Source organism: Mustela putorius, unplaced genomic scaffold (genome assembly GCF_011764305.1).
Source record: "Mustela putorius furo isolate JIRA1106 unplaced genomic scaffold, ASM1176430v1.1 tig00000129_pilon_pilon_pilon, whole genome shotgun sequence".
NCBI lineage: Eukaryota > Metazoa > Chordata > Mammalia > Carnivora > Mustelidae > Mustela > Mustela putorius.
Genome location: NW_025421290.1, coordinates 24,508,511 through 24,521,300, shown reverse-complemented (window position 1 = coordinate 24,521,300; position 12,790 = coordinate 24,508,511). Strand labels below are relative to the sequence as shown.

The following is a 12,790-nucleotide window of genomic DNA, read 5'->3' as shown; positions in this document are numbered from 1 at the left end:
AGCAGTGACCTGGATGTTCACTTTGCTTGGAAGGAGAAATGGCCAGATGTGCAATTTTATACCAACTCATGGGCAGTGGCCAATGGTTTTGCTGGATGGTCAGGAACTTGGAAGAAGTAAGATCAGAATATTGGTGACAAGGAAGTCTTGTTGACAACGATATATGAATAAGAGAGGTATATGGATAAGTCTCTTTGAATGGGGAGAAAAATGGAGAGATATTTGTGTCCCATGAGAATGGTCACAAAAGGGTAAACTCAGCAAGGAGGATGTTAATAAATCAAGTAAATAGGATGATCTTGTGTAGATAATCAATCAGTTTCTTTCTCCAGTCAACCCTATTATCATGTTGGCCGTGAACATAGTGGCCGTGGTAGTAAGGAAGGAGGTTATGTGCGGGCCCAGTAGCATGGATTTTCCTTCACCAAGGCAGACCTGGCTATGGCTCTTGCTGAGTGCCCAATCTGCCTGCAGCAGAGACCACCACCGCGTGCCCAATATGGCACCAATCCCCAGGGTGGTCAGCCGGTTACATGGTGGCAGGCTGATTACATGGGACTGCTTCCATTACAGAAGGAGCAATGTTTCACCCTACCTGGAATAGATGCTTACCACAGATACGGATTTACTTTCCCTGCAAATGACCATCTGAGGACTTACAAAATGCTTTATGCACAGTCATGGTATTCTACACAGCATGGCTTCTAATCAAGAAACTCACTTCACAGCAAAAGAAGTGTACATGGGCCCATGCTCCTGGAATTCACTGGTCTTACCAAGCTCTCCGCCATCTTGGTAGAAGTGGAACAGCTAGGTGGCGCTATGTTGCAGGGCTCTGGCAAGGTTCTGCAGAAGGCTGTAAATGCTCTGAATACGCATCCAATACATGGTGCAGTTTCTTCCATACCAGGATTCATGGACCCAGGAATAATGGGGTGGAACTGGGAATGGCACCACTCACTATTACTCCCAAGTGACTCACTGGCAAAACGTTTGCTTCCTATTCCGCTGACTTTTTGCTCTGCTAGCCTAGAGGTCTTAGTTCTAGGAAAAGGAATGCTTCCACCAAGAGAAACGCAATGAATGATTCCATTGAGCTAGAAATGAAGATGGCCACCCAGCTACTTTGGGCTCCTTGTGCCTCTAAATCAATTAGCAAAAAAGGGATTTCTGGAGCAGCTGGGGGATCGATCCTCACTACCAAGGGAAACTGGACTACTACTGCACAATGAAAGTAAGGAAGAGTGTCTGAAATACAGGAGATCTCTTAAGGTATCTATTAATATTACCATGCCCTGTGACTAAGGTCAACTGAAAACTGTAACAACCCAATCTAGGCAGAAGTACTAAAGGCCAGGATTCTTTAGGAATGACTGTCTGGGTCACCCACAAGGTACTTGCTGAAGACAAAGGGAATATATAGTGGGTAGTGGAAGAAAGTAGTTCTAAATACCACCTATGATCCCATAACCAATTATAAAAATTGCTCTATTTCCTCATTTTGTTTTGAATATATATCTGTGTCGGAATATATGTGCATAAATCATTTTAATATAGATGTTACAATATATCTTTGTTGTCTTCTCTTATTTGTTTTTCATGTAATACAAGATGCACTGGCTTTATATCATGGCCTTTAAGAACTGTTAATTTTTATCATAGTATCTAAGTTATGAGAGTTCAAGAAGAGCAAACATCTCTTAAGGATTTTATGTAGGGAGTTTGTGGGTTTTCCATTGTATGTAGGATAGCTGTATCACGTTTGGTGGAATTATGACTGCACTTTTGTCTTTATTTGGAGATTCAGTTCAGTTTAAGGAGAAGTGCATGGCTGCCGAATTGACAGGGATGGACTTGTGATGGTTAATTTGAAGTGTCACTAGACGGGGCTACAGGTTGCCCCAATTTAACACTGCTATGTGTGTCTGTGAGGGTGATTCTCAATGAAATTAGCATCTGACTTGGACACAGTAAAGGAGAATCCTCCCCCCAGTGTGGGTGGGCAGCTACCAATCCCTCGTGAACCTGAGGGAAAAAAAAAAAAAAAGGCAGAGGAAGAGAGAATTCAGCCCCTTGCTGCCTGCCTAACACAGGATGCTGGTCTTCTGCCACTGGACTGCGATTTACACCTACAGGATCCTCTTATTCTCAGGATGGGGTCTCCAGCTTGCAGATAGCAGCTCGTGCGACTTCTCAGCCTCCATAATCATGTGAGCTGATTCCTTATAATACATCTCCACATATATATATAGAGAGAGAGAGAAAGAAAGAGAGAGAGAGAGACCCTAATGGTTTTGGTCCTCCGGAGAACCTTGACAATTAAGCTCTCTGGCAGCCACTCCAGTGAGTACACAATGGCATCTCACGTGCTTTAGTCTGCATTTCCCTTAAGACTAATGATGTTGGTCATCTTTTCATGTGCTTATTTGCCGCTCATATATCTTCTCTGGGGAACTATTAAGATCTTTTGCCCATTTTTCAGAACAGAGGGGTTACTTTCCCCTTGAGTTTTGAGAGTTCCTTATGTATTCTGGACACCAGTCGTCTATCAGATGCAGGAGCTGTCATTTTCTCCCAGTCTGAGGCTTGTCTTTCCACTCTTTTGGTTTCCTTCAAGCAGCACATGTATAGAATTCTGATGAAGTCCAATTTATCAGTGTTTCTTTTACGGACTGCACTTTTTGTGTCCTGTCTAAGAAATCTTTGTCTAATCCAAGGTCACAAAGATTTTCCTTTATGTTTTCATCCAGAAATGTTGTGGTTTTAGATTTTACATTTAGGCCTATGACCCATTTTTAATTTTTCTATAAAGTGCAAAGTATTTATTGAAGTTCATTTCCCCCCCATATGATAGCCAATGGTTCTAATATTTGTTGAAAAGACTATCTTTTCTCCACCAAACTGACTTTGCACCTTTGTAAAAACAAAACCAAAACCAAAACACAGCACAGTTGTCTATATCTGTGTGGTTCTGGTCTGGACTCTTTATTCTAGTTCACTGATGACTGTCTATCTCGATATGAACATCACAGTGTTTTAATTATTGTAGCTTATAAGCCCTGAAATCAACTTTGGTCTACTTTGTCAAAGGTGATTTGGCTATTCTACGTCTTCTACGTACCTCTACAAATTTTACGTTGTTAACTTCTATGGAAACAAACGAACAAAGAAACAAAAACCCAAAAACATCCTGCTGGCATTGTGACTGTGATCAATCTACAGATCAGTTTAGAGAAGTAACATATGAACTAGACTGAACAGCTCCCTCCCTCACAAGTGCTTACCAATACTTCACTGACTACCCAAGGGGAACCTTCTGCAAGTCTCTGGCTATCTCTCTGACTCTGCCCTATGAACTCTAGCTGCCCGGTCCTCCTGGACTCAGTTCTGTGTCCTCAGCTCTGCCTGGGCCTCCCCTCCCTGTGCTGCAGCCTGGATACTCTCTCAAGGCGGTAAGCTGGGCAATCAGAGGGCTCACCTCGTTTATTTTCCGTCTCTCTTTGTTCACTGTCCTTCACTGCTAGATGCTCAATGTCTTCGAGAATGCTGTTTCATATATTTTGCCCATTTAAAAAATTGTTTCAGGCAGGAAAGTAAATCCGGTCCCTGTTATTCCATCTTGGTGGAAGTCTCAATTTTAATTTTTAATGTCAAATCTGTTCTCAAAGTTATGAAATTCAAGTAAAAACAGGACAAAAACATAACTAGTAATTAGTATAATGTTCTATCACTGTGTGTTTATTTGTTCAATCATCCATTTCATTCCAAAAATATTTATTGAATTCTGCACGGTAAGCACTATGCTGGCACAGGAGCAGACAGTCCTGAAGATCAAAGCCAGACATGCCCCTTGCTCTCAGAGCTTACAATCTAGTGGGACAGATAGACATTAATCCAATAACTATGAACACATATGTCACCCTGCGATTGTGGCAGTTGCTATGAAGAAAAGAACAGAACAATGCTACTAGGGTAACCTACAGGAGGGTGATTTTATGGTACTTGTTTCTATTGAGCCTAGATATCCATAAGTGGAAAACATCACTACTTTGTCTTTATTTGCAAAGAAATAACATTTGATACAGAGTGGGGAAAAAAGTGTCCAACAAATACACTTCCCAATATATGATGTACTAGGTTAAGATAATGTGTCAAGTGCTTTGGAGCACATAAAAATTTTGACACTATCCTTATGACACTTAAGATCTAAGTGGGCACATAAAATAGAAAGAAATGCAAATGTTATAGATCTACATTCTATATGAATATAAATGGATGTTTACCACTTGGAAATCATTTTGTCTACCCTCATTTAAAAAATTCTTTTCTATCAGCCTTGAGTTCAGCAATTTGATCAGCTTCTTTGAGAAAACAATACATTCATTTTATTTTGTTAAGTCTTACCGAGATATCTCAGCTTGGGAATTCTTCTCCCCATCGACAGTGAAAGGAGATGCTCCAGTTAGTAATTCATACATGAGAACACCTAAACTCCACCAGTCAACTGCCTATAAAACAATAATGTCATTTTATAGACTATGAATATATATTTTATAAGAAAGAAAAATAAACAGAATAAAACTATCTATTTGAAAAATATTTTAACAAAAAGATTCTGTATAGAGCTTTCTATGTAAGGAGTATTAAATGAAGCACATGCAAGAAAAGGACATTTAGAGAACAAATATCCGGGTATTCTCAGAACACAGTTTAAACACAGTGAAGTCAATCAAGGGGCTAAAGGTATTTTCATTATTTCCTAAATCATTAAGTAATGGTTTTACTTTGATTAATTTAAAAAATGTTTAATTTTAAATAAATCTAAAAAATTTTACTTATTATTATTTTTTAAAGATTTTATTTTTATTTGAGAGTGAGAGAGAGAAAGAGAGTATGAGACAAGGCAGGGTCAGAGGGAGAAGACGACTCCCCACTGAGCAGGTAGTCTGATGTGAGACTTGATTCTGGGACTCTGGAATCATGACCTGAGCTGAAGGCAGTCATTTAACCAACTGAGCCACCCAGGTGGCCACCCAAATTTTAAAAATTTTAAGTAAAAACTTTAGACTTATGACGTGGGGAAAAAAAGGAACATTCAGCATTTTTTTTTTAGAAAGTTTTTTTTTGGGGGGGGTAAAGATTTTATTTATTTATTTGACAGAGAGAGAGTTAGAGATCACAAGTAGGCAGAGCAGCAGAGAGAGAGGGGGAGCCTGATGCGGGGCTCGATTCCAGGACCCTGAGATCATGACCTGAGCCGAAGGCAGAGGCTTAACCAACTGAGCTACCCACGTGCCCTCAGCATTTTTATTAATTATTTAGCCCCCCCAAATATTATGAAATTCCTTGAACTCAAAGAACAAAAATGAAAAAAAAATCCCATCTACTGATATCATATTTCATAACCACCGAAATCAATTCTTCTTAAAAGACCTATCACATATATCTTCATTTATGTGAGTCTTCAATTGTGGGAAACATGAAGACTTAAAATAATATAAGATAAAATGAGATCTAAATGGGAAACCAATTTATAAATGCAGCTACCTGAACTAAGAACATAGCAAATTATATATAATTTAAAGAATCCTGAAATTAGTTTTTTTATAATTAGGCAAGCCAAGATTTGAATATCTGTTGAATGCACAAGCTTGTACCAGTAAGATATTAACTAGAAGCTAAAATTTTTAACCCTGCTTCCAAATTTCAGGGAAAAGTTTTCAGAGAGATGATACAAAATTTATGAACCTAGAACTATTTTAAAGAAAAATGCATAATGATGACATAAAACATGATCAGGCGCCTGCAGTCATAGAGTGTAGAGCCAGAAGCCACTGATAAGCACTTTGCATATATTGTCACAAGTAATGAACTCAAAGTCATCAAGCTGTTCCATGAACAGGAAAGAGTATTTATTCACTAGCTGTATTCCAGACCTCAGGTATACAGAAATTCTAGGAGGTTCTATAAGGTTTTCATCTCTAAAAATTGGTTACATTAGGTCTTGGAAGGTAATTTTCAAATTTTAAGTTATAAATTCCTATCAAGCTGCTAGGGAAAACAGTTTCCAAGAATACCAGGAAGCAAATGAAAGTAGCAATTCAATTATTTTATTCATACAAGCCATCTTACTGCCGCCAGAGCCAGGACCCTCAGAATGTTTTGCTGTTGGATTGCAAACCAGCTGTTGAGATGACACAGATCAATAATCAGATTCCTAATCATATGGCCTCAAACCAATACCACACCAACTTGAAGAACAGGCTTTAAGTATATGACTAGTCATTAGTAAGGAGACCAAAGATTCGCCACACCGAAGATATCTGGGTTGAATGTGTGGGATTTTGAAAGGGGATGAGGGAGAGGGGAAGATGAGGAACAAAAAAATAGCCAAAATTCCTTATTTAGAGAAAATTGTTAATACAGCAAAACCATTAAGATGGCACTAAAGAATCTATACCCTTTAATACAGAAAGAAAAAATAGGTGACCTAGATTTTATAACAAAACTGCTCATGTGCTTCCTCTACAATCTTCACTTTGCACATACAAAGGGAAGTGAGGTTTTTAGAGGACTTAGGAAAACAAACTTGGACTATCTTGAACGCAGGATTTTTTCTTTCTCCAAGGATTGTTACAATGCTTATTTCTGTTGAAGAGATAATCAACAAAGTCTATCTTTCTCTTCTAAAACACTAGATATCATAATGTGTTCATGTATACAAAGCAAAGGAGAGAAAACAATGAAGGTAAGACAATACCAGAAAGAGGCCTCTGTTGAAGAGACTGGACTGAGTTATTAACTAGGGTTCTTATTATACATTTTATGAAGATATAAGGAAGTGTAGAACATACCTTGTCATGGCCTGAATCTCCCCCTCTGACAATATCCGGAGCCATGTATTCAATAGTCCCACAAAAGGAATATGCTCTTTCAGCCTTAAATAGTCAAACAAACAAAAAGGTATTTGATTTCAAGCCAGACAAATGACAAAAAAGTCAATTTTACATGTTACTGGTTACAAGGTTACAAGGACTGGTTACATGTCCTTCTCACCAGGACAGATCATCACCTCCATAGTGAGTCCTGGGTGCATGTTCTGTCCAAAGACTTCCTTTGCCTGAAACCCTCCCATCCATCCATCCATCCATCCATCCAACCATCCATTCATCCATCCGCTCTTCTTTTTTGCACTCTGTATGTATATTTCAATTATTGGTCTCTTGTACCATTCTTTTTGCAAAACCTCAAATAGTCCTAGTAGAGTAACAAGAACTGTTTAATACTTTAAGACTTTATTTCCAGATAGGCAAGATTGGGAAAACACTGGGAAACCTTCAGGGAAAAAAAGAGACCAAATTCTAAGAAGGAGAATAGGGAGCCCAAAGATGAAAAATGAGGAAGGGTATTTTTTCCCACCTTATTTTGTTTAGGTTTGGCACTGCCAATCATATGTTTAGTAATAATGAGCAAAACTGTTTATCTTTTAGAAAAAGCTTGTCTCTTAAAAACAGTTATTTCTCTTTTGTAGAGCTTTAAAAAGGTCCAGATTAAAAAAAAATAAATTTTTAAATAATCGTGTCATATGACTCATCCCAATAAAATAAAGGAGAGTAAATATCTAAATTATTATACAGAGATACTAAATAGGGAAAGAAATTCTCTATACAAAATACATTCTTATGGCTGTATCTGAAAGTTTTTAAGGCACTTTGGTTCCCTTAAAATATTTTACAAAATTACTTTAAAGGAAACTTTTCAATTTATACTTTACTCTTCTTCTACTAGCCAGTTCTTAAGAAAAATACACATTCCTCTTATTTACCAATTTTAAAAGTAAAGAACACTACTCTAGCAATGTTATAAAATGAATTAGTAGAAGTCCTTAACTTTATTAGGGGCAAGTTAAACACAGAGAAAATAAATACAATGAATTTATTTAAACACTTTGGTAACAAATGTATTAAAACTACTTAGTTATTATATATATATGTCATGTGTCATATGACATATATGATACATCATATAATTAATATGGTTTAAGATTAATTTTCCTCTTTTTATGTGCTATATTTGCTGAAAGATTACTATCCCTAGAAACTAAAAGAAATAATTTACTTATGTTTATATCTGCAGAAAATTTTCTTTTTTGTTACCTGGTAGAATAATGTGATTGAATAGCTAATATAAACCATATATCAAATATTATCTCTCTGCTTCATCATTTCAGTACCAAACGATAATTTTGTATTAAACTATGAGAAAAATTAAAGCTAAATAAAATTGGTTCTATTTAATTTCTGCATAAAAAGTAATGAATAATTTTTAACTTTGTTAGACATGCTTAGAAAAAAATTTGTGTTAGGAAGCATTCATCTGTTTCCTGAGTGATTAAAAAAGAAATACTACAAAATTACTTTTCAAAAAAACCCCAGACTTCATAAAACCAGTGTTTTTAGTTAATACACTATTCATTATGCAATAGCCTTTTTTCGGATAAGCCAGAATCACTGTGTAGCTGACATAAAGAAACATGAAAATTATTAAGTCAGGGTATTAATTATTTGATCTCATCTTAAGAGATACCTTTAAAACATTATATCCTCAATCAAGTTTAGATATACTGAAAATAAAAATAAAAATAATTCTCCAAACTGGCTTAGGAGTAAAAAGATAATGAATTTTGACTGATTGCTTCTCTAGATTTTATTTAGAAAACTAGTCTTTTTAGCAAATATAAACTTTCATTTCCATTTATAGGCAGCTCCATGTCAAACCATTTTGAAATCATACACATTTCCTTCTAAGAATGAGATAATGATTTAACTTTACTAGATGAGGATCAAGAAAATATGTACTCTCTTCTTTAAAACACTAGACATTCATAAGTTTAGTATAAAGAGGGTAGGAAACACACAAATCATATTGATTAAGTGCCAGAAAGGTTTGACAGTCACCACTACTCCCCATGTCTTCCTTTCTCTGACAATGAGAACTATGGAGGTTCAGTTCTTGATTGTCTCAACAGAGGGAAAGCTCAGAACCACATTAAGTGCTCAACGAGGTATCGTCTACCTTCTCTGTGTGATTTTTGAGCTCCTTCTTAATTCACTTTAGGTTTCTGTTTTGTGTTTGTTTTATGTGTTTTTTGGGGTGGTGGTGGTGGAAGGGAGTAGGTAGTATCTACATTAATATAATAATTATTTATTTGATTGAAATTCCAGGAGACAGAAAAATCAAAGCCTAAGTGTTGGGAAATTCCAGTTACTGAGAAGTAATAGTGAACAAAGCATTTCTTAAGTTTCTCTGTTATTTTAAAACATTACCATTTTAGCCTCCTGCAATTCTGTAACTGCTTCCTCTTCCTCAATGGAAGTGTCGCTTTCTCTAGGTTTTAACTTACAGTGTATCAGCCTTGAATTCCCGAGAGTTTATCTTTCATCTGTAAACATATCTCTAATTTACTTTTCAATTTGTGTTTATCTGCCTAGAAAGACACATGTTATCTGGAGGGTTCGTTGAATGCCTTTCAAATAATTCTATCAGGAAGATAAACTGATGAGGTATGACAGGAGAAGGTCAGTAGTGGGGGAAGGAAAGATTTCTAGGTAATATTTTATGAACTATGATATAAAAAGGCTAGGATAACAGAGCTAAATTCTGTTGTTTATTATTTGTTCAAAATATCTTTATGGTAATAGTCTTCTCAAGGAGAAAAGGCAATCAACCTACTTACCATTTAAGTCCACGCTATGTTATAAGCAACATTACAGATTAAAGCTAGCACAGAGTTAAAAGATTGTAAATGAGAATTTACTTGAATGTAAAAATGGTAAAAGCAAGAGTGTGTGTACCATCCTGGCAGATAATACAGAGTATTCTTGTGCTTAAGTGATCAGCTGATCAAGGAGGTTTCAGTGTTTCTTAGAGAGAGAAAGTCAGAAAGCATGGGACAAAAAACGGGTTTCCTTCTAAGGAAGAATCCAAACACAAATTCAACTGTCAAACTCTTAGGCATTTCTCAATAAATACTAGGTTAAATCATCCCTAGTGTTTATTTGCCAATGTTTTATTCCAATCTTGTGTGTTTAGGATAAATTTGTAAGTTAAATATAAATCCACCAGTGAGAAGTTTTTCCTCCCTCCTGTATTTTTTCCCATTCTAATTTTGACAAATCTCCTCACAAGTATCTAGAAATGTTTGAATTTTTAAAAAGAAGTAAATAATGCACTCCTAGCCATCTATGACCATGCTCACCAGAAAGGGGAGTCCCTAGATGCCAGAGAGTGGCAGAGGGTGCAGAAAACCAGTGAGGTAGGCGTATGACCTATGCTGTAACTACACAAAGGGAGGGCCTTAGCTTAGAAAACAAACACATAAATATTCCCCTTGTGAAATCAAATTCCGAGGCTTGTGCCCCTTTGTAGATTTAGAGCCTGAAACTCTTGTCCTCCATGGTATGGGGAAGTGAAAAAGTGAAAAAGTCTGATCAACATGCTGCTACTCTGGAACACATGACAACCAGAGAAATTTCCACAGCCTAGCTGGATTAGGGTTCATATACACAAAGCCCTGGAATCTGAACATTTCTAAGTATGAGAACTGGACTCCTCACACCAAACAAATACCAGAACTCGAAATACCAGAACAACATTCTATAAAAGATGAGTATGCTGTAAAAGATGAAAGACATAAAGGAAGGAAAATACATAAAATAACAAAGCAGTACAGAAAAGATTAGGGAGATATGAAAAAGCAAATAGAATTATATAAATGAAAAAATATAGTAATAAAAAACAGGCTGATTAAACAGAATAGACACAACTAAAGAGAGAATCTGCAAACTAGAAGATATAGTTGAGAAAATACTGCAGAAGTCCCAAGCAAACTAAATAAAAATATACCCATGATGGGAAATTCCTATTTCCTAACATGAGTGATGATTTTAAGAGTTTGCCTTATAATAATTCCCTAATCCATACATTTATTTTGCTTTTGTTTTTGCAAATGTTTTATTTTAAAATAAAAAGATAAACCATCCCATAACTAGATTTATCTATGACAGCTAGATTAACAATAAATATGCAATGTAAAATAAAGGCATTTTAAGACAGAGTGTTTACTATTCATTAAGCATTGTTAAAAAGACATCTAAAGAGTGTACTTCAGAAATAAACTGAACTCACAAGAAAAGAGTTAAGTTGTAAGAAGCAATAGTAAACAGAGAAAACAGGTAAATGTGAGAAAATCTAAACAAGTATTGAATTTTAAAATGAAAATTACAAAATAATGATTAATTTGGGGAATATAACACAACATGGGATCAAATAATAAATAACAATAAAACAGAAAATGAGATGGATAATTGAAGTTAAAACATTCCATGTTCTTGCAGTGGTCATGACAATTACAGACATAATTGTTAAGTCAGCATATCAGTTAAAAACTTCACGTCTAATAACCACTAAAAGAATAGAAGAGTATATAAAACTTCTAGACCATTACGGAGAAATGAAATAAAGAAACCCTAATAATCTAAATAGGAAAGGAGGGGGAAAAGCAAAGAGAAACTGTGATAAAGAGAAACACAGAGCAAGATAAGAGAAATAAGTAAAAATATATTATTAATTATAATATACAGATTTTAACTCACCAGTTAAAAGATAGAAACTCTCTGGATCAAAAACAAAATCCAGCTATATGTTACTTACAAAAGGCACACCTAAAACATAATGACAAAGAAATATTGAAAGTAAAGAGATGGAAAAAGATATATCAGACTAGCACTAACCAACAGAAAGCTGGAGTATTTTTATTAATAGCAGGAAAATAAATGTTACAGCAAAAAGGATTATTAAAATGAGCTAGAACTTTTACATAATAATAAAAGGAACATTTCATTAGGGAATAATACTATTCCAAACCTGAATGCCCTCAACATTTTTTGAAAAGCCTTAAACTATATAAAGCAAAAATGGAGAGATCTTCAAGAAGAAAGGGACAAATCCACAACTGTAATGGGCATTTCAACATATCTCTTTTATATACCAGTCAAGCAGGAAAATAATTAGTGAAGCTATAGAAGATTTGCATGATGTTTATGAGAATACATAAAACTTTTATAACAGAGAATATACATTCTTGTCAGGCATACATGTCATATTAACAGAAATCAACCATATAATAGGTCACAAGGCAAATCTCAAATTCCACAGAAATAAGATCATATACAGTTTGCTCTCCAAACAAAGCAATAAAATTAGAACTCATTTATGCAAAGATAACCAAAAAATCCTATCTATTTGAGAACCTAAAAACCCATTTCTAAATAATTCATGGCCCAAAGAAAAAACACAATGAATATTAGACTATTAGAATAATAGTAAACATGCCATATATCAGAACCTGTGAGAAATCTCTAAAGCTGTTGTTAAAATTCAGTTTCATTAAAAATGAATAGATTGTTACCAAGCTGGAGGTCCAACTCGAAAGTTTAGAAAAAGCATATGAAAGAAAAACTCAAAATGTCAAAAAACCAAAGTAATAATGGAACATCAGCAAAGAAACAGAAAAAATGAGAAGCTTGAGAAAAGACCATTTCTTAGAAAAGACTAATGGGCAAAATATCTAGCAAACTGACCAAGAGAAAAAAAGAGGAAAGCTACAGATCAATAATATTAATAATATAAAAGGAAACATTCTTACCCTCACAGTATTTAAAAATAAACAAATTCTATGAACATGATGCCAAAGAATCTAAAAAGGAAAAATATAACATTTTCTATAAAA

General features: G+C 35.2%; 1 protein-coding gene across 5 annotated transcripts in view; it reads right to left on the bottom strand.

Moving 5' to 3' along the window:
• The window catches only part of RPS6KA5 (ribosomal protein S6 kinase A5), a 175,175-nt gene that overhangs the window by 42,019 nt on the left and 120,366 nt on the right, over positions 1 to 12,790 (bottom strand). For 3 of the 5 annotated variants that reach the window (XM_045071267.1, XM_045071273.1, XM_045071275.1), the window contains 2 exons: positions 6,855 to 6,938; positions 4,405 to 4,508 (listed from right to left, as the gene is read on the bottom strand). In XM_045071267.1, coding sequence (XP_044927202.1) covers positions 4,405 to 4,508; positions 6,855 to 6,938 — 188 coding nt within the window. Of the gene's footprint in view, positions 1 to 3,478; positions 3,627 to 4,404; positions 4,509 to 6,854; positions 6,939 to 11,654; positions 11,724 to 12,790 lie in introns of those variants that run through there. The other 2 variants (XM_013057628.2, XM_045071279.1) reach the window with 2 other exon arrangements.